The sequence below is a fragment of the Papaver somniferum genome, chromosome 7 (genome assembly GCF_003573695.1).
Source record: "Papaver somniferum cultivar HN1 chromosome 7, ASM357369v1, whole genome shotgun sequence".
Taxonomy (NCBI): Eukaryota; Viridiplantae; Streptophyta; class Magnoliopsida; order Ranunculales; family Papaveraceae; genus Papaver; species Papaver somniferum.
The window spans coordinates 20,334,550-20,358,090 of NC_039364.1; the positions used below are offsets into that span (position 1 = coordinate 20,334,550).

At 34.7% G+C, this 23,541-nt stretch overlaps 1 protein-coding gene across 1 annotated transcript; it reads left to right on the forward strand.

Moving 5' to 3' along the window:
* Nucleotides 1–737: 737 nt before the first annotated feature.
* Nucleotides 738–6,582, forward strand: LOC113296637 (protein TIC 22-like, chloroplastic). Its single transcript, XM_026544938.1, has 7 exons — nt 738–1,396; nt 1,485–1,559; nt 3,302–3,358; nt 5,793–5,852; nt 5,935–6,015; nt 6,097–6,132; nt 6,207–6,582. Exons 1-7 carry the CDS (start codon nt 818–820, stop codon nt 6,303–6,305), a joined length of 987 nt encoding a protein of 328 aa, XP_026400723.1. The 5' UTR covers nt 738–817; the 3' UTR covers nt 6,306–6,582.
* Nucleotides 6,583–23,541: the final 16,959 nt, after the last annotated feature.

Consider the following 23,541-nt stretch of genomic DNA (forward strand, 5'->3'; position numbering starts at 1 on the left):
TTCTCAACCAAAATCATGTATTCTAAAACCAGACGAAAACAAATATTATTTATCAAAGCAAAAGAGATTTGTCCATTATGTTTCATAGGTAACCACGATACATTGCAATTCCCTTGTATATATTCTAGGTGCTCACAAGAAGGTTGTTCACGCATTAGAATGGTTATTGAATCATAACCGTAAAAGCTCAGGTATTTGCAATGTCAAGATCCTAACTTTTTTGAGGAACCACATAATGCAAGATGCTATGAAGGTTATAGAAGATGAAGATGCTCAGGTATGTACAAACTCCCAAATTTTCCAGTTTGCCCATCCCATTTGCTTGTTTGGGGTGGGAATCATTGGTGGAGCCACATACAGCTTGGCCACCCCAAGATTCCGGCAATTATTTAGTAAGTTTTCCAATTTTATATTACGTGGCCCCTCCAAATTATTTCGGGAAGAAAATCTTTTTTTTTAAAATAACAAACACGTCATTAATTTTCTGTTAAACTCCTTAAAGATCATTCTAAAATTATATTCCCAAACTAGTGTATAACCCGAGTGCTTTTACAAGTCCAAAAGGAACTCCTTTGTATACAAACAGGCTACTAGTGTTATACATTTGTATACAAATGTTGAATTGACAACGTCAAGAGTTGATCCCGGTCCGATTTGGTTGCAAACCCGATTCGTATTCCGAGTTCACATACATTAAAACCGATCTTCTTCTTATTTCCCTTTCCCTTTCCCTTTCCCTGTCATTTCTCTCGGAAAATCCAAAACCAGAGCAATAAGAAGTAGAAGCTTAAACCCCAAAACTCACTCTAATCCGAAAATGCAATTCCCAAAATGGAATCATCACTCATCATCAGATACCTCTTCATCATCATCAAAAACCCTAGAAAACCCACTCGACAGAAATCTCAATCTCCATGAAGCTTTCCTTACCCTACAAAACAATTCTTCTGGGTTTCTCAGTAATCTCTCAAACTCTTTTCAAAATCAACAACAAAATCACTTCAATCTTCCCTTTTCTCAACAAACCCATTTCCAATTTCCCTTTGAAAACATATTAAACCAAGCAAAACAAAAGCTTCTTTCTAGAAGTAACAACAGTCCTTGTTGGGCTAGAATCTCAGGTCAAAATGAGAAAACCCTACCTCCTCCTCTTCAAAGGTCTTCTGGCCTTGCAATGACTACTGAAACAATTGAAGAACGTCTTGCTGGTGTGCCAGTTTATGCACTTACTAACTCTTCTGATGAATTTGTGTTGATTTCTGGTGTTAAAACTGGGAAATCGTTAGGGTTGTTTTGTTTTAAGAAAGAAGATGCTAATGCTCTTCTTGAACAAATGAAGTCTATGGACCCTGGTATGCGGCGGGGGTCGAAAGTTGTTGCTGTAGCTTTGAACAAAGTGGGTGTTTGTTTTGAAGTTGTTATTAGTGCTTTTGTTGGTGTGTTTGGATTAGTGTTCTAATAAATGGTGTGTGTGGTATTAACAGGTTTTTCAGATTAAGCTCGATGGGGTTGCATTTCGGTTCATACCTGATTCTTCTGAAATTCAGAATGCAGTTAAGGTGAGTACTGAATTTTATCTTAATGATGATAAATGTAGTTTTGTTTAGAGCTTAGACGAGTGGCTTGATATAGTGAATACTGTTGTTAGTGTTGTTTTTGAAGAAAATAAGAGGTTATTATAGTTACAAGTGCAAACAACTAGGTCTTATACTTTTTTTGGGTCAGTTCGTTCACTAGCAACCAGCGTACCAGATTAGTGTGCCATTATGCGATACTAAAAGAGATTTCGTGGTAGTTATGAAGACGTTTTGGTCACATCTGTTATTGCTGAGGTAATGCTCTTTTTGCAGCGTGTTAAAAAAACATGTATAGTCATCCTCTTACACTTGCTGGATTTGAACCTAAGAAACGCTGTCTCTTGAAAAGCTAGAGAAAACAAATGAAATTGATTAGTTTCTCGACTCTTTAGAACACTTTGATGACCTGTGTTTGTCTATATAAACTCCAAGTTGCCAAGGAAGGGTATTTGTAACTGATATTATTTGCATTAGATTAAGTTGCTCATGTAACTGATAATATTGTCTAATCAAGTAAATTTTAAGTTGAAGTTTTTTCATCTAGTGGGGGTTTCATTGTCAGACTTTTTGTTTTGTACCAAAAACCAAGACATCTAATTCTTAATCGGCAAAGGTGTGATTTGAGAAAGAAAGCTTACCACTTTACGAGGTAAGCAAGAGTTACAGACCAAGGAATCTCGAAACAGAGTTCCACCCATTTGAAAAGGAGACTTATATAGGAGACAGAGAAATGATCTCAACAGGCAACCGTAGAATTGACTGCCAATAGCTTTGTCCAACTGAACAGGATTATTAATAGTTCTTATCATTTCGGGACTTTCACATACACACATAATGGCAGCTGGTAGAACAGCCCATAGAGCTTCACCAGATGGTTGCATATCTCCTTGTCCATTCCTTAATGAATGTGTCGATGCATTTAGGGCACACACCACTTAGTCCTCGCCTTTGAAGAGGAATAATCCCCAATTTGGCGAGAAAACATACAATGAAAATATAATTGAGTTGCCAATTACTTAAACTGTGATAATAAAGACAATAAAGGGGAGAGGTGACATATCAAAAAATGGGTTCTTTCAAGTTTCATATTGTGGGAGCTTGTTCTGTTTACTTTCAAGAAATGAAAAGAAAGCACCATAATTTGTAGCGTAGCTCTGGTATGTACCAACTCCTTGTTAGTACCTAAGACCCTTTCAGATGCATTGTGTGACCTCTCTAGCAATGGTTTAAATTTTTATTGCAAGTGGTCATCCGCATGGTAGCAAGGTGAGAGGTCTATAAAATTCATGGTGTTTTAGTAACCATACTAGCATATTGTAGTGTTTGATCTGTTCAAATTATCTTGTTATACGGCAGACCCTGCTCTCCCACCCTTCCACACTGACCTGCCACTCGCATATTTGGTAGCTTTTACTCATATTTGAAATGCCAAACCTTTTCTTTTTCCCTAAATTTTGGGATATCTCGTCTTGTTGCAGTTGGTTGAATGTGCACCATCCAACTCCATAGATAATATTTTAGTGTTGAATAATCACCAAGTTGAAGTTTCTACCGAGTGTTAAAAAATTCGGAAAATTTAATATATAATGTTATTGTTTGTGCATTTCCAAGTAAAGAATTTGCTGGTTGTACATCACACAGATTGCTTATTGTTCGTAGGCTTGTGGTTGTTGTTGTTATACATGTTTTCGCTGATTTTCACCGTGTTGTTTTTTTTCCTGTAGGAAAACAAAAAGGTTGGGGTAATTGATGACAGCTTCTCTGGGGTTCCAGTTTTTCAGGTTTGCATCTTAATGCTATCTCATCTATGTAACTTATTGCAGCATTTGTACTTCATCTACTTATTTATTTGAATAATTTTGTTTACAGGTAACTGTATAACTTGTTAGTAGATTACAATTATTGTTTTTTGCAAATTTGTTTTCTTAAATTTTCTTATATTTGATAAAGATGTGGGTCTATTACACCTTCACTGTTACTGTAAAATAAGTAAAAGTCATGTAGGTTTACATTACCAAAGCTCGATGTTTGGTGACTTGTTATAGTTCGTGGAGGTTTGTCTTGCTTAAGTGTGACTAGTAATCACCAGTCAGAATAATAAATGAGGAGTTACATTACTAGGATGCCCAAAGTAATGTAAATTTTGGGATCTGTTGGTCTGCAGATTTTGTGGTCCTAAAAATTAATCATTGCTATATTATATTACTATGTGCCTACTAATTTACAATAATAAGCATCAATTGAATGGAAAGGTACTAGAAATCACAAGTCACAACTATGAGAAAGTAAACTGGATCTTATTTTTATATTTAGGTTCAAGGAAATTTTACAGTAAGTCTAGATTTTGCAATGGTATAGGGGGAGAAAAAGTAAGTAATTCTTTCCTCTGGGAAGAAAAGTGGTAATTCTGTCAAACAGCAAAATCTGAAACATAGAAAAACTTGAATAATCAGTAACTTAACATTGATTAAATGGGAATCTGGATTTAATTTTGATGAAAGTAATTAGTGTTTCCGGACCTTGTTGTTTATAGCCTGTCAGAGCTCATGTTTTGGGTCATTTGTTTTGCTGGTCCCTGCTTGGTGCAACGATATCAATCATCCCAAGTTGGGACCATCAAGCGTCAATAGGCTAATGATATTGTTTTACAGGAGTTGTACCAGTATACCCTTCCTAAGCTGCTTATCGATAGAACACAAACAAGATAAGAGTGATTTTGTAAATAGCACTTAACAAGTAAAAACCTCACTTTGACAGGCTTTGATTTCTTCTGAAAACAAACTATTTGGTGAATGCCAACTAGCATAGACGAATGTTTAAGCTTAAAATATCTAAGTTCAGGGAGTAACTTCTTCTAAGGAAACATTTCTCAATCCTTTACTTTGTTAAAAGGTCTCGATTAATGAAGTCTTTCCCACAATAACTTGTCTGATACAATACCCAAAGGGTTTGAAAATCTTGCGGTCAGTATATTAAATATATCATATATAATCTAGAGGGAGTGGTACTAAAAGACGGAGTTTTCAAGAGCATAAGTGCATTTTCAATTGATGGAAATAGTAAGCTCTGTGGTGGTGTATCAAACTTTAAGCTGCCGAATTGCTCCATTCCGATAAATCCCAAAATGCAGAAAGCCTGTCAAAGTGATATTAATCAGCATTTATTGCATCGTTTATCCTCAATTGTGATCTATTTGAAACAACTTGCTAATCCTAATATTCAGTTTAACTGTCTACCAAATCAAAAGTGATAAATGAACTTCGTGTAACACCAAGTTGTGACACGATGACCTATCTGTATTACAACTTGTAGGTTTCATATCCAATTTGTATAAACTTGTTCTTTCTTTGTCTGCTTGGCTTATAGTTGTAACAGTACAATGAAATCATAGGATGGATTCTTATCTAGCTAGCTCTGCTATGAAATTCCTTTCGGTATATACCTCAAGTTCAAGGACTGGACAAATGAAGGAAAATCCTGAAATTTCCTGAGTGTGCCGATGCATCCAAACTATTCTGCAGTAGCATTTAGCGTTCTACTGCAAGCCTAAATTAGGTACTTCGGTTCATTTAGTGCTTATTCGTCTTACTTCGGTTGAGGAGTTTAGCTTGTGATTTGGTTTAGCGATAAGGTGCTCGTTCCCGGTTGTTTCCGTCATGATCGATATCCTTTCGTAACTTTGCAATTTGTGAACTTGTGACATATCTTCAAACGGATCCTACACCATTATGCTTATCTGGAAGACAGAAAATTAGGCTTTGCAAATGAAGCTAATAGGAGTATGATAGGAAGCTTAAAATGTTGTAGGAGGTCTTGAGTAATTTAGGTTGATAAGTTTAATCAGTTTTAAGTCCTGCTGAACAAAATGAGAGAAGTTACAATGGTTCTTAAGTAAAGATGTAGAGGCTTTCTGTTTGTTGAAAATAAACTTTGAAGACATGATTGACACTCTTCTTGGGAAGTTATTAGATTGAAAGGAACTATGGTGAATTCTCTAAAGCTCTATGGGATTTTTAGTTTTCCTTTTCAAGAAAGTTATGGGAATAAAAATATTAGCAAAACCAGTCATAATTATTTTCTTGAGAAACTGAATATTCCATGGAATTTGAACATTATGCTATCCTGTATTACCATCTTTTAATGTTGAGTGTCCCTTTGCATTATACTGTCCTTTCTTTTCGCCATGAACTTTCATTAATAACCTTATCCTTACAGTCTCAAAGTTTGATCTTGAAGAGCCAGAATAAGAGATATCGTCCAGCTTTTTTCAGAAAGGTAAGTCTGCAAACCTGATCTGGTGCATGTTCTTTTTTCATTTTGAGCAAGTAGTAAGTTTTTTTAAATGTTTTTGTTCCAGGAGGACCTCGAGAAATCTCTGTTAAGAGCTGCAAGCCAGCAAAACCAATTAAACCCTGCTATGAAACAAGGAGATATTCAGGTTGGATCTGCTGCACGCTTCAGTTATATTATCTGCAACTATGCAAAGCTAACATAACTAACGCAATTTGTTATTTCATAGGTTGCTGTTCTCGAGGAAATTATCAAAGGGATGCAGGTAAACAGCTTCGCATAGAAATTGACTTTCTCAACTATATTAAGTATGTGCTTATACAGAGAACAATTTTGCAGGAGAGCTCAACCTCGAAGTGGGATGATGTTGTGCTCATCCCTCCTGGTTTTGATGTTTCTACTGATCTTCAGCAGCCGAAAGTTACTGCGACCGTGTAGGCAATTAGCTAGTGTTATATTTGTGTTTTTCCTTGCACTCTGTTTACACTTCAGTTAGTAACCGTGTGTTTCTGTTACTCTGGTTAGATGCCTATCTCTTGCTTACTGGACTGACATTTATGGCTTATGTTAGTCCAGATTTTGTATATAAGGCAGAGCTTGTAAGAGAGAAATTATCAATTTCAATTTCATATTCGTTTTCATTGTTATTATGGTATCAAAGCATAGCTAGATCCAGATTTTAATTGTCTCCCTCGATGGAGTTTTATTTCTCTGAGTTCTCAGTTTTGTTTAATGGTGCTCTTCAGTTGTTATCTATGTGAAACAACTTGCTAATCCTAATGTTCAGTTGAACTGTGTAAATAATTAAAAATTGATGCATGGCCTTTATGTACCAAGTTGTAACCGGGTGGCGTATCTGTATCTCAATAGCAACTTGTAGGTTTCAGGTTCAACTTGTATAAACTTGTTCTAACTGTCTACGGGGCTTATGTAGCAGTATAAGAACTAAAGTATTAGATGGATTCTTATCCAGCGAGCTTTGCTAGTTGCTACTGAAATTCCTTTTGCTACATGCTTCAAGTTCAAACGGAGGACTCGACAAGTCCAAGGAAAGTCCTCAAATTTCCCTTGAATCTGAAGTATTTAGGCGCAGCCTTTGGGATTTTACCAGTAAACTCAAGCTAGGTATTATAGTCCCCAACAGTGTCCCCCAAAGATTGCGCGAAACTGAAGTCAGTGGCCTGGCCAATGAAGTTGCATAGTCCGACGATGTAGCGCCAACATGGGCGAGATAAGGAAGGCTACTTAGCACATGCAATACTATGTAATAGCGTTGCATATTCTTGATTCAGAGTTGGCCCAGCTCAAGGAAGGAGTTAGGAATGCAATGCAAGTCATGGGATGACTTTGCAATTGGCCCAAGCATTAGCCAACGCTTGGACAATGCATATGCATCACTGGTATTGCCAAATGCGCCATTGATGACTATTGTTCGGGAAAAAGAATGCAAGTGATGCATCTGAAATGTGAAAGTTGAACTAAGCAAGGAAATACTCGATTGGCATGATTTATTTGGATGTTGGAATCCAAATAAGCTAACTACATGGTCGGGATAATGTAGTGCAACCATTGCCGAACTTGGCAGAGGCCAAGCTGAATGAAGCGCAACTGTCGCCGTATTTGGCAGAGGCCAAGTTGAGTAAAGCACAATCATTGACGAACATTGGCACGAGCCAAGTTGAGTGCAGCGCAATGTGACGGATATGAATTCAAGTTGTCAGTTACGAGTGTGTGTGCATTACACGCATGCCAAAGCAATGGAATTGGTTGAGATAGTTATAAAGAGGCTTTATAACTGAGTTTGACATGTTCTAACCACCAAAACACAGGTGTGGCATCATTTGGCTTGACAACATAAAAGGTGGCAGTTGAAAAACAGATTGGCGGATAGAGGAACTACCCTACGGGACCCATGGCTGTTCCATGCGTGTGCAAGTTGTGTGCACGGTTTTTGGCTATGTAACCACTGTATAAATAGTGCAAGAGGCATTAGAAATCAGTAGGAGAGAATTGGTAGAGTTAGTCTCATGTTTTTGAGAGAATAAGGCATCACCAAGAGGGTGATGGCCTGTTTTGGTGCATGTGATGGCCAAGTTTTGTAATCTTCATTTAGTGCAATAAAATGGGTTTGTTGCAGTATATCTTTGTGTTCATTGTGTTGACGATTTTTGTGAGATTGTCAAATGGAATTGATGCATGGAAAACCTCTTATACTTATGGGGGCATGAAGAGTTAGAGAGAAAGAAGAAAAGACTTTTGTTGCATAAAGCTTTAAGAGTGAAGGCATACTTTGATGCAAGTATGCAAGGTTGGGTACTTGTGGGTGAAGTTGATTCACCGAATCACAGAATATCGCCGGTCATGTCCCATGAAAATTTTAGGCCGTTAAATGGGCATGTGACACTAGGTAATACGGTTTATTTAGTGCTTCTTATTACTCTTCTTACCTTGGCCAAGTCAGCTTATAATCTATCACCAAGTCTTTCTTGACTCGCACCAAAAACAAAACAGTCCGGAAATACTGAATTCGAAATTATGGCTCAGTACTTGGTAAATATAGTCGGAGTTATGGGTTACACCTGCTCAGCGGCATCCAACATATACAACCGACATGTACAGTGTTATAGTTAGGGTTGTTTAATTATTCTTTCTTCCAAACACGTCTAACCCTAATCATACACCATAACTAATATATATGTACGACATCATTGCGGTGGTGAATGTAGCAAAACCTATATAATATCACAACCCATAGAGAGACTGGGAAGTAGGATCATACGTACGTGCATATGATGTTGAATTCTTTATCTTTTGCTACCATACCAGAAGATGTCTTGGTTGAAATATTTCGAAGACTACCAATCAAATCAATCTGCAAGTTTAAGTATCTTTTAAATATATGCATTTTTAATCTTTCTGACACTAATTTTATGCTCAACAAATTCAAAACCATTGAAAAGAAAACAACCATGGGCAATCTTTTCAAACAACCGTATGTCTACACAATTTATATCATCTTGCAGGGACTTATCTGGTTATGATGGGTTGTCCTTTCGTTTCCTTACTAAATCATACAGAATCGATGCAGAATATCATAAGCTTCATATTCTAGGTTCAAGCAATGATTTAGTTTTTTGTTCTGCCGTACATGATTATACTGGACGTTATTTAGTCTGTAATCCGATTACCAAACAAAGTGTTTCACTCCCTCCACCACCAAAAGGTAGTGATGGTGAGTTTTCATATGGGTTGGTTTGTGACACGTACTCTTATTCGCCAGGGATTGCTTGCGAGACTGCTTTCAAAGTCTTACGTACTCAAATTCTTTAAGGAATAATACCTGTTTTAAGGTTGAAATTTATTTCTCGGATCTTCATCAGTGGGGAACTCATCACATTGCGTACCTCCAACCAAGTGACCCTACAGTTTGAAGTAATAATTTAAAACATACGGTAAGAATTTGGCAATTAAGTGAAAATATACACTGTTAGATTTATTACTGATTCGGTCTTTAACGTGTGGGATATGAGACCTAATATTTAGGAAGAAATCAACGTAATTTTAGTACGGGAAGTTAATTAAGTAAGTTGGGTAATTAGGGCTAAAATTTAGGAGTTTTATTTATAATGGGTAAGTGGAGTCATCTATTTTTTCAGTCTATAAAAGGCATCAATAATGTTAATGAATATACGAAAGAAGTTTTAGTAATGTAATGTTTTATGTCAGTTTCTTGTAAATTTCTCTCTCGCTCCTCTCTTGATCCATGAAATTCCAACACCTGTTTGGGGAAATGAATCCAAACACAATATCATTACTCATAATGAGGTTGTCTATTGGATCGAAAAACATGAAATAAAAATGATTATTGCTTTTGATCTTTAGATTAATAGCTATGTATATGGCAGATATCAATGCGATGTAATCAATGTGCCAATCGTAGAACCTTATTTTCTCCGTCCACGTGCTTCTAGTGAATGTCTTGGGGTGTCTGCAGATTTTGTTTGGTATGACACATTTAGAAGGACGTTTTGAGATGGGTACTTAAGGATGATTACTCTAGGATGATGACTCTACTGAAGAGGAGGATTACTGTTACTGCACTGAAGAATATGTTTGTGACCTAAGGTATTAGATTGATTTACTGAATGTGTATTCGAGAGAGTTTTTGTTAATGTATTCAGTCTTATGGCTTGTAATGTTGTCATCTTGGCTTGTGGCGACCAAAATTTTTCTTTGACGTCACAATGAAAGAACCAAAACTTGAATATCCTATGTGTTCCTTTTAGCAAAAATTCTTTTAATCAACATGAAAAGGCAGAATTTCTACATAGCCTATTTGTTCCTTCTATCATAAATTCTATAAAGACTCAACGTGGATACTCACCGATTATAGTGACGCTGACGCTGACAACCATTTCCAAGGTGAGAAGATAAAACTCAATCCACGGAGTCTATACATCTTCGGAGATGAAAACTAATATGGGTAGACTATGTGAAGGTCGATAAATCCGTTATTTTTTTTAAAAGAAAAATTTGTCCATATGCGTCATAGTTTAAAGTGCATATGGTCTTTCTAAGAAGTAGTTCAGTGTTATTTTTATATTGTCGAAGATGAAGATTAGTCATTAGATCAAATACTACAATGCATGTAGCTAGAGTTTGTGAAGGTCGACCAAACCATTCTTTTCTGATCCTGTATATATTGTTGTTTAAAATGCATTGCTTGTCTCTTTAACTGATCTTGGGTTCAAATAGATTTTAACTTATTGAAGTTTAACATGCAACTGTCCAACTTTATATTAGGATGTCTTATATTACCTAATAATATCTTAATAAGTGATTCTTGCAATGCAAATGTAACCTTCTAGATGAAAATTTTCTGAAAGTCATTTGGGCATCTCCATGAATGCCTGTAAATTAGAATCCATTGAAGATCTGTGATCATCGTTTTAAATACTCTCAACACCCAAAAGCTTATATGTTCATTTTGCAATACAGATTTTGTGCCTTGAAAAATCACTTCCGTCCCCTAGGATTGGGGTCACATGCATGCGATGGGGGTGGAAGTGAAACAAATTTTATGTAGGTCAGCACATACCTCACCAGTCCTTTTAAATAATATAAAAATGACTTTTTTCTTTTCGACTTATGAAAACAAAAAGTCATAAAATAAGTTTTTTCTTCTGGTTTTTGAGATTAGCTTCTGCTTATGTTATCCAAATATGCTAATATATTTTTTCTCTACCAGGTCCTTAGTTCAACATGAAAAATAACATTTGCATATTGACCGAGAAAAAAAATTAATATTTGCGTGTGGACGAGTACTACCACTTTGATTCCTGTAAGCCAAGTTGTTCTTTCAAACTTCACCACCTAATCAGTATACGCCTACGTTCACGACTCCAAAGATAGCTTATATCAGTATAGCCTCATTATAGGTAGAGTTTTTGGAGATCTGGCCAATCCGATTTTTTTTCTTAAAAGGAAAGTTTGTCTCTTCTAGTTTATCTTGGGTTTGGAAAGATTTCAACAGAATGGATTTTATCATTTGCATTCAAGGTTTTTGTTTTTTTTTCTTTTGAATATGAATACTGATAATGATTTATTTTTATTTTTTGTTAAGTTTCTGCAAACAGTGTTATACAATATAGCATATAAGAGCACCCACGTCCCGTGGAAAGTTTTTAATTATTTTATTAAACGAAAACCACTTTATACACCAAACAATATGAGAAAAAGTTGATTAATAAGCCAAACTGAGATTTTGTTATTGGTTTGTGACTTTGTGCTATTTAACGGTTTAAACCGACATCAAGGGCGTCTTGTTAGTGATATCAATAGTATTATACTCCTATGTTGTTACCAGAGACGAAAGGCATGTGCACCGCGAAATCGAAAAACTTTCCTTTTTGTTGTTTATGTTTTTCTGCCACATGTCTAGCCAACCCCTTTTTTTCTTTTCTCGGGTAGGAAAGGAATTTCCCAACTTAGTCCTATATATATTGCATAATTGCGGTGGTGAATGTAGTAAAACGCTACACAAAACATATAGCGAAGTGTAGGATAATACATGCATATATATGATTGTGGATTCTTCATCTTTTTCCAGGATGAAAGAAGATGGTTTACCAGAAGATGTCTTGGTTGAAATCTTTCAAAGACTACCAATCGAATCAATATGCAAGTTTAGGTGTCTTTCAAAGGTATGGATTTCTAATCTTTCTGACAATAATTTTATGCAAAACACATTAAAAACAGTTGAAAATAAACAACCATGGGCAATATTTTCAAACAACCGTATATCTACACAATCTATATCATCTTTAAGGGACTTATCTAGTTATGATTGGTTGTCCTTTCGTTTCCTTACTAAATCAGACAGAATCGATGCAGAATATCATAAGCTTCATATTCTAGGTTCAAGCAATGATTTAGTTCTTTGTTCTACCGTACATGATTGTACTGGACGTTATTTAGTCTGTAATCCGATTACCAAACAAAGTGTTTCACTCCCTCCACCACCAAAAGGTAGTGATGGTGAGTTTTCATATGGGTTGGTTTGTGACACGTACTCTTATTCGCCAGGGATTGCTTGCGATAATGCTTTCAAAGTCTTACGTACTCAAATTCTTTAAGGAATAATACCGGTTTTAAGGTTAAAATTTATTTCTCGGATCTTCATGAGTGGGGAACTCATCACGTTGCGTACCTCCAACCATGTGACCCTACAGTTTGAAGTAATAATTCAAAACATACGGTAAGAATTTGTCAATTAAGTGAAAATATACACTGTTTGATTTATTACTGATTTGGTCCTTAACGTGTGGGATATGAGACCTAATATTTAGGAAGTAATCAACGTGATTTTAGTATGGGAATTTAATTAAGTAAGTTGGGTAATTAGTGGCTAAAATTTAGGAGCTTTATTTATAATGGGTAAGTGGAGTCATCTATGTAATCAGTCTATAAAAGGCATCAATAACGTTAATGAATATACAAAAGAAGTTTTAGCAATGTAATCTTTTATGTCAGTTTCTTGTAAATTTCTCTCTCGCTCCTCTCTTGATCCATGAAATTCCAACACCTGCTTGGGGAAATGAATCCAAACACAATATCATTACTCATAATGGAGTTGTCTATTGGATCGAAAAACATGAAATAAAAATGATTATTGCTTTTGATCTTTAGATTAATAGCCATGAATATGGCAGACATCAATGCGATGTACTCAATGTGCCAATCGTAGAACCTTATTTTCTCCGTCCATGTGCTTCTTGTGAATGTCTTGGGGTGTATGCAGATTTTGTTTGGTATGACACATTTAGAAGGACGTTTTGAGAATTTGGGTACTTAAGGATGATTACTCCAGGATGATGACTCTACTGAAGAGGAGGATTACTGTTACTGCACTGAAGAATCTGTTTGTGACCTAAGGTATTAGATTGATTTACTGAATGTGTATACGAGAGAGTTTTTGTTAATGGTATTCATTCCTATGGCTTGTAATGTTGTCATCTTGGCTTGTGGTGACCAAATTTTTCTTTGACATCACAATGTAAGAACCAAAACTCGAATATCCTATGTGTTCCTTTTAGCAAAAATTCTTTTAATCAACATGAAAAGTTAGAATTTCTACATATCCTATTTGTTCCTTCTATCATAAATTCTTTTAAGACTCAACGTGGATACTCACCGATTATAGTGACGCTAACGTTAGACAACCATTTCCAAGGAGAGAAGATAAAACTCAATCCGCGGAGTCTATACATCTTCGGAGATGAAAACTAATATGGGTAGACTATGTGAAGGTCGATAAATCAATTTTTTTTAAAGAAAAATTTGTCCATATGCATCATAGTTAAAAGTGCATATGGTCTTTCTAAGCAGTAGTTCGGTATTATTTTTATATAGTCAAAGATGAAGATTAGTCTTTAGATCAAATACTACAATGCATGTAGCTAGAGTTTGTGAAGATCGACCAATCCGTTCTTTTCTGATCCTGTACATATTGTTGTTTAAAATGTAGTGCTTGTCTCTTTAACTGATCTTGGGTTCGAATAGATTTTAACTTATTGAAGTTTAACATGCAACTGTCCAACTTTATATTAGGATGTCTTATATTACCTAATAATATCTTAAGAAGTGATTCTTGCAATGCAAACGTAACCTTCTATATGAAAATTTTCTGAAAGTCACTTGGGCATCTCCATGAATGCCTCTAAATTAGAACCCATTGAAGATCTGTGATCATCGTTTTAAATACTCCCAACACCCAAAAGCTTATACGTTCACTTTGCAATACAAATTTTGTGCCTTGAAAAATCACTTCCGCCCCCTTGGGATTGGGGTCACATGCATGCGATGGGGGTGGAAGTGAAACAAATTTTATGTAGGTCAGCACATACCTCACCAGTCCTTTTAAATAATTTAAAAATGACTTCTTGCTTTTCGACTTATGAAAACAAAAAGTCATAAAATAAGTTTTTTCTTCTGGTTTTTGAGATTAGCTTCTGCTTATGTTATCCAAATATGCTAATATATTTTTTCTCTACCAGGTCCTTAGTTCAACATGAAAAATAACATTTGCATATTGACCGAGAAAAAAAATTAATATTTGCGTGTGGACGAGTACTACCACTTTGATTCCTGTAAGCCAAGTTGTTCTTTCAAACTTCACCACCTAATCGGTAAACGCCTACGTTCACGACTCCAAAGATAGCCTATATCAGTATAGCCTCATTATAGGTAGAGTTTTTGGAGTTTTGACCAATCCGATTTTTTTTCTTAAAAGGAAAGTTTGTCTCTTCTAGGTTATCTTGGGTTTGGAAAGATTTCAACAGAATGGATTTTATCATTTTCATTGAAGCTTTCTGTTTTTTTTTTCTTTTGAATATGAATACTGGCAGTGATTTATTTTTATTTTTTGTTAAGTTTCTGCAAACAGTGTTATACAATATAGCATATAAGAGCACGTACCCACGTCCCGCGGAAAGTTTTTAATTATTTTATTAAACGAAAACCACTTTATACACCAAACAATAGGAGGAAAAGTTGATTAATAAGCCAAACTAAGATTTTGTTATTGGTTTGTGACTTTGTGCTATTTAACGGTTTAAACCGACAGCAAGGGCGTCTTTTTAGTGATATCAATAGTATTATACTCCTATGTTGTTACCAGAGGCTAAAGGCATAAGCACCGCGCAATCGAAAAACTTTCCTTTTTGCTGTTTATGTTTTTCTGCCACATGTCTAGCCGACCCCTTTTTTTCTTTTCTCGGGTAGGAAAGGAATTTCCTAACTTAGTCCTATATATATTGCATAATTGCGGTGGTGAATCTAGCAAAACGCTACACAAAACATATAGCGAAGTTTAGGATCATACGTGCATATATATGATTATGGATTCTTCATCTTTTTTCCATGATGAAAGAAGATGGTTTACCAGAAGATGTCTTGGTTTAAATCTTTCAAAGACTACCAACTGAATCAATATGCAAGTTTAGGTGTCTTTCAAAGGTATGGATTTCTAATCTTTTTGACAATAATTTTATGCAAAACACATTCAAAACCGTTGAAAATAAACAACCATGGGAAATATTTTCAAACAACCGTATGTCTACACAATCTATATCATCTTGCAGGGACTTATCAGGTTATGATGGATTGTCCTTTCGTTTCCTTACTAAATCAGACAAAATCGATGCAGAATATCATAAGCTTCATATTCTAGGTTCAAGCAATGATTTAGTTCTTTGTTCTACCGTACATGATTGTACTGGACGTTATCTAGTCTGTAATCCGATTACCAAAGAAAGTGTTTCACCCCCTCCACCACCAAAAGGTAGTGATGGTGAGTTTTCATATGGGTTGGTTTGTGACTCGTACTGTTATTCGCCAGGGATTGCTTGAAAGACTGCTTTCAAAGTATTATTTACTCAAATTCTTTAAGGAATAATATCGGTTTTAAGGTTGAAATTTATTTCTCGGATCTTCATGAGTGGGAACTCATCACGTTGCGTACCTCCAACCATGTGACCCTACAGTTTGAAGTAATAATTCAAAACATACGGAAAGGAATTTCCTAACTTAGTCCTATATATATATATTGCATAATTGCGGTGGTGAATGTAGCAAGACGCTACACAAAACATATAGCGAAGTGTAGGATCATACTACATATATATGATTGTGGATTCTTCATCTTTTTCCATGATGAAAGAAGATGGTTTACCAGAAGATGTCTTGGTTGAAATCTTTCAAAGACTACCAATCGAATCAATATGCAAGTTTAGGTGTCTTTCAAAGGTATGTATTTCTAATCTTTCTGACAATAATTTTATGCAAAACACATTCAAAACCGTTGAAAATAAACAACCATGGGAAATCTTTTCAAACAATACACAACCTATATCATCTTGTAAGGAGTTGTATGTATGATGGGTTTTCCTTTATTTTCCTTATCGATCCAAATAATGCAGAATATAAATATAATAAGTTTTATAATTTAGCTTCAAGCAATGGTCTAGTTCTTTGTTCTGTTGTACGTTACTATACCAGCGGAAGCTGGATCGGAAGAACCTATTATTTTGTGTTTCATCCGATTAGGAAAAACAGCGTTTCACTCCCTCCACCACCAATAAATAGTGTTGGTGGGTTGTTTTCATATGGTTTGGTTTGTGACACGCACTTTTCTTCAGCGATTGCTTGCAAGAGTATTTTCAAAAACATGCGAACTCAAACTCATTTAAAGAGTAATACTGGTGTCGAGGTTGAAATATACTTCTCGGAATTGGATGAGTGGAGAACATATAATGTTAAATACCTTGGACCACGAGAATGTACATGGGGAACTGCATCCAAAAGCAATGTCATTACTTATAATGGTGTCGTCCATTGGATCTAAGATTGTTTCTTATGATTTTAAGATTAATAACTATGAACGTGAGAGTCATCAATGCAATATACTTGATGTGCCAATCTTAGATGGTCATCTTCACCAAAGATTTCCTCCTTCTAGTGAATGTTTTGGGGTGTTTGAAAATTTTATTTGTTATGGATACATTCAGAAGAACGTTTTAAGAACCTGTTTAATTATGAAGGATGATGACTTTGATGGAAAATATGTTTGTTGGAACTTAAGGCATCATATTAATTTGCCAAGTACGAGAGAGTTTTGACTAATGGGTTTCAGTCCTATGGATTGGGATGTTGTCATCTTGGCTTGTCGTGACCAAAATATACGGTAAGAATTAACGGAGGATGTAATATACGGTAAGAATTTGTCAATTAAGTGAATATATACTTTGTTAGATTTGTTACTGATTTAGTCTTTAACGTGTGGGATATGGGACCTAATATTTAGGAAGTAATCTAACGTGATTTTAGTATGGGAAGTTAATTAATTAAGTTGGATAATTAGTGGCTAAAATTTAGGAATTTTATTTGTAATGGGTAAGTGGAGTCATCTCTTTATAAGCCTATAAAAGGCATCAGTAATGTTAATGAATATACAGAAGAAGTTTTAGCAATGTAATCTTTTATGTGAGTTTCTTCTAAATCTCTCTCTCGCTCCTCTCTTGATCCATGAAATTCCAACATGATATCAGAGCCAGGGTGGAGAGTTGAGTTGAGGGAAAGGGTTATAAAGTAAAACTGTTTCAGAAGAGTTCAACAAAAAAAATAATCATGGTGTTTGAGAGAAATATTTTTTTTTTTAAATGTTTTGCTTATTTGGTGAATGTCTTTTTTGTGAAGATAAATTTTTATAAATAAAAATGATGAGGATGTATGTTCAAAATATGTAGAGTTTTGAAGATATTTTGCTACAAGTTATGGTTTTGATATTTTTTCTTGTAGGTGTTAGTTATCTTGCCAGAAAGAAAATATTGATGGTGTTATGTTTTGATGATGATGAATATGCAAGATATTGATTTGCATAATATGTTAGGTTAATGGAAGCAATATGGGATGCTAAGCTTCTAACAATGATGATGATGATCGTGAAGAAGATGATGATTATGATGATGATGATGGTGGTGGTGGTGATACAAAATTAATGATGTTGCTGAATTTGAAGATGATGATAGTCATGTTTTCATGTTTATGATGGTGATGATTTGAAGATTAAGAACATATATTTTGAATTAAGGGAGGATGTTGGAAGTAATAATTCAAAATATACGGCAAGAATTTGTCAATTAAGTGAAAATATACTTTGTTAGATTTGTTACTGATTCGGTCTTTAACGTGTGGGATATGGGACCTAATATTTATGAAGTAATCAACATGATTTTAATATGAGAAGTTAATTAAGTAAATTTGGTAATTAGTGGCAAAAATTTAGGAGTTTTATTTGTAACAGGTAAGTGGAGTCATCTCTTTTGTAAGCCTATAAAGGCATCAGTAATGTAAATGAATATACATAAGAAGTTTTAGGAATGTAATCTTTTATGTCAGTTTCTTGTAAATCTCTCTCTCGCTCCTTTCTTGATCCATGAAATTCCAACACCTACTTGGGTAAATGAATCCAAACACAATGTCATTACTCATAATGGAGTTGTCTATTGGATCGATTAACATGAAATAAATAGGATTATTCCCTATGATCTTAAAATTAATAACTATGAATGTGGCAGTCATCAATGCGATATACTCAATGTGCCAATCGTAGAACCTTATTTTCTCCGTCCACGTGCTTCTAGTGAATGTCTTGGGGTGTCTGCATATGTTGTTTGGTATGGACACATTCAGAAGGATGTATTGAGAATTTGAGTACTTAAAGGATGATTACTCCATTGAGGTGGATGACGACTCTACTAAGGTATGAGATTGATTTACCAAATTTGTATACAAGAGAGTTTTTGTTAATGGATTTCAGTTCCATGGCTTGTAAGTTGTCATCTTGGCTTGTGGTGACCAAATTTTTTCTTTGGACGTCATAACGAAAGAATAAAAACTCAAATATCTCTTGTGTTCCGTCTAGCAAAAATTCTTTTAATCAATATGAAAAGTCAGAATTTCTACATAGCCTATTTGTTCCTTCTTTCAGAAATTCTTTTAAGACTCAACGTGGATACTCCCCGATTATACTGATGCTAATGCTGAAAACCATTTCCAAGGCGAGAAGATAAAACTCAATTTGCTTTGACATTATCTGTATATCTTCGGAGATGAAAACTAATGTGGGTAGAATTTGTGAAGGTCGATAAGTCTGTTTTTCTTTTTAAAGAAAAATTCGTCCATATGCATCATAGTTTAAAGTGCATATGGTCTTTCTAAGAAGTAGTTCGATGTTATCTTTGCATTGTCGAAGATGAAAATTAGTGTTTAGATCAAATACTACAATGCAGGTAGATGGAGTTTGTGAAGGTCTACCAACCCGTTCTTTTCCGATCCTCTATATATTGTTGTTTAAAATGCATTGCTTGTCTCTTTAACTGATCTTCGCTTCGAATAGATTTTAACTTATTGAAGTTTAACATGCAACTGTCCAACTTTATATTAGGCTTCCTTATATTACCTAATAATATCTTAAGAAGTGATTCTCGTAATAACTTAACCTTCCAGATGAAAATTTCCAGGAAGTCATTTAGGCATCTCCATGAATGCCTCTAAATTAGAATCCATCGAACATTTATGATCATAGTTTTAAATAATCCCAACACCCAAAATATTATACGTTCACCTTGCCATATAGTTTTTGTTCCTTGAATAATCACTTCCGTCCCCCTCGAGATGGGGGTCACATGCATGCGATAGGGGTGGATGTGAAATGCAGGTCAGCACATACATCACCAGACCTTTTAAACAATTTAAGAATCACTTTTTTATATTCAACTTCTGAAAACAAAAAGTCATAAAATAAGTTTTCGCTTCTGGTTTTTGAGATTATCTTCGGTTTCTGTTATCCATATATGCTATTATATTTTTACTCTACCGGGTCTTTAGCTCAGCATGAAAAATAACATTTGCATATTGACCGAGAAAAAATTTAATATTTGCGTGTGGACGAGTACTACAACTTTAATTTCTATAAGACAAGTTGTTCTTTCAAGCTTCACCATCCAATCAGTACACGCCTACACGGTTCCAAACACAGCCTACATCAGTATAGCCTCATTGTAGGTAGAGTTTGTGGAGCTCGACCAGTCCGATTTTTTTTCTTAAAAGAAAATTTTGTCTCTTCTAGTTTATCTTGGGTTTGGAAAGATTTCAACAAAATGGATTTTATCATTAGTATTGAAGCTTTATGTTTATTTCCTTTTCTTCTAAATATGAATACTGGGGCGATTTATTTTATTTTTTGTGAAGTTTCTGCAAATAGTGTTTTACAATATAGCATATAAGAAGTCATGCAGAAAGTTTTCAATTATTTTATTAAAGGAAAATCACTTTATACACCAAACAATAGGAGGAAAAGTTGATTAATAAGCCAAACTGAGATTTTGTTATTGGTTTGTGACTTTGTGCTATTTAACGGTCTAAACCGACATCAAGGCCGTCCTTCTATTGATAGCAATAGTATTATACTCCTATGTTGTTACCCGAGACTAAAGGCATTGCGCACCGCGCAATCAAAAAAGTCTCCTTTTTGTTGTTTTTGTTTTTCTGCCACGTGTCTAGCCAACCCCTACTTTATTTTCTCGGGTAGGAAAGGAATTTCCTAGCTTAGTCCTATATATATTTCACCATTGCGGTGGTGAATGTAGAAAAATCTACATTATTATCACAAAACATATAGTGAAGTGTACGATCATACGTGCATATGATTGTGGATTCTTCTTCTTTTTCCATGATTAAAGAAGATGGTTTACCAGAAGATGTCTTGGTTGAAATCTTCAAAGACTACCAATCGAATCAATCTACAAATTTAGGTGTCTGTCAAAGGTATGTCTTTCAAATCTTTCTGACACTAATTTTATGCAAAACACATTCAAAACCGTTGAAAATAAACAACCATGGGCGATATTTTCAAACAACACACAACCTATATCATATTGCAGGGAGTTATATGATTATGATGGGTTTTCCTTTAATTTTATTATCGAGCCAAATAATGCACAATATAAATATGATAAGTTTTATAATTTAGCTTTAAGCAATGGTCAAGTTCTTTGTTCTGTTGTACGTTACTGTACCAGCGGAAGCTGGATCGGAAGAACCTGTTATTTTATGTGTGATCCGATTACGAAAAACAGCGTTTCACTTCCTCCACCACCGAAAAATAATATTAGTGGGTTGTTTTCATATGGTTTGGTTTGTGACACGCACTCTTCTTCAGCGATTGCTTGCGAGAGTACTTCTAAAGTCATGCGAACTCAAACTCGTTTAAAGAGTAATACTGGTGTCGAGGTTGAAATCTACTTCTTAGAATTGGATGAGTGGAGAACACATAATGTTAAATACGTTCGACCATGGGAACATACATGGGGAACTGCATCCAAAAGCAATGTCATTACTCATAATGGAGTCGTCTATTGGATCGAAGAACATTATGATTAGAGTACCAGAAGAAATAAGATTGTTGTTTATGATCTTAAGATTAATAACTATGAATGCGACAGTCATCAATGCGATATACTCGATGTGCCAATCTTAGATGGTCATCTTCAACAAATATTTCCTCCTTCTAGTGAATATTTTGTGGGGTGTTTGAAAATTGTATTTGTTATGGACACATACAGAAGAACGTTTTAAGAACCTGGTTAATTATGAAGGATGATGACTCTGATGGGAAATATGTTTGTTGGAACTTAAGGCATCAGATTAATTTGCCAGGTATGAGAAAGTTTTCACTAATGGGTTTCAGTCCTATGGATTGGGATGTTATCATCTTGGCTTGTGGTGACCAAAATATACAATAAGAATTAAGGAAGGATGTTGGAAGTAATAATTCAAAATATACGCTAAGAATTTGTCAATTAAGTGAAAATATACTTTGTTAGATTTGTTACTGATTCGTGTGGGATATGGGACCCAATATTTAGGAAGTAATCAACATGAGAAGTTAATTAAGTAAGTTGGGTAATTAAATGGCTAAAATTTAGGAGTTTTATTTGTAATGGGTAAGTGGAGTCATCTCTTTTGTAATCCTATAATGTTAATGAATATAAATAAGAAGTTTGAACAATGTAAACTTTTATGTGAGTTTCTTGTAAATATCTCTCTCGCTCCTCTCTTGATCCATGAAATTCCAACATGGTATCAGAGCCGGTTTGAGAGTTGAGTTGAGGGAAAGGGTTATAAAGTAAAACAGTTTCAGAAGATTTAAAAAAAAATCATGGTTTTTAAGAGAAATGTTTGAAAAAAAAATATTTGGTGAATGTATTTTTTTGTGAAGATAAATTGTTATAAATAAAAATGATGAGAATGTATGTTCTAGATGTGTAGAGGTTTGAAGATATTTTTTCTTGCAGGTGTTAGTTATCTTGCCAGAAAGAAAATATTGATGGTGTTATGTTTTGATGATGATGAATATGCAAGATATTGATTTGCATAATATGTTAGGTTTACAATATGGGATGCTAAGCTGCTAACAATATGGGAATCAATATGATGATGATGATGATCATGAGCAATATTGGAAGTAATATGATGATGATGATGATCGTGAAGAATATGATGATGATGATGATGATGATGATGGTGGTGATACAAAATAAATGATGTTATTGAATTTGAAGATGATGATGGTCATGTTTTCATGTTTATGATGGTGATGATTTTAAGATTAAGAACATATATTTTGCATTAAGGGAGAATGTTGTAAGTAATAATTTAAAATATAGGCAAGAATTTGTCAATTAAGTAAAAATATACTTTGTTAGATTTGTTACTGATTTGATCTTTAACGTGTGGGATATGGGACCTAATATTTAGGAAGTAATCAACATGATTTTAGTATGGGAAGTTAATTAAATAAATTGGGTAATTAGTGGAAAATTTTTATGAGTTTTATTTGTAATGGGTAAGTGTTGTCATCTCTTTTGTAAGCCTATAAAAGGCATCAATGATGTTAATCAATATACAAGAGAAGATAATCTTTTATGTGAGTTTCTTGTAAATCTGTCTCTCGCTCCTCTCTTGATCCATGATTGTCTCACACAAATCATGTAAGATGTTTCAAGGCAATTTTCACATGATCATCTTTTGACTTAATATTTAGTTTCCAACAAATAAATTGTCTCCAACTAAACTCGTCAAGAATACGATGAATATAACTAAAGAAAAAAGCTTTCAACTCATATTTCGAGAAATAGATAAGTGAGATAAACTTAGGTCAAAATATCAAATGTGTATAATATAAAAGTCTATATAGCTATACGACTTAGTCTCATTAGGAGATAGAATAAAATAGACTTCCGAGTGATAGATAAGTTTTAGTCTCCACATACTTTTTGTTGACGAAGTTCCTCCAAGCTCTCCTCAGTAGATCTTCGTCTTCAATCGATGAACATCGTGAAGTCTAAAGCTCAACAACACATTCTATCCTAATCCGAGACATAGCTATAAGTAGACTAGAAATCAAGACTATAGTTTTGATCAACTAAACTTGACAAACAATCTTGAGATATCAACGCTTGCGAGTTCGACCGAGCAGTTCTCTAACACAAACGCAACCTTCCAGATGAAATTTTCAGGAAGTCATTTGGGAATCTCCATGAATGCCTCTAAA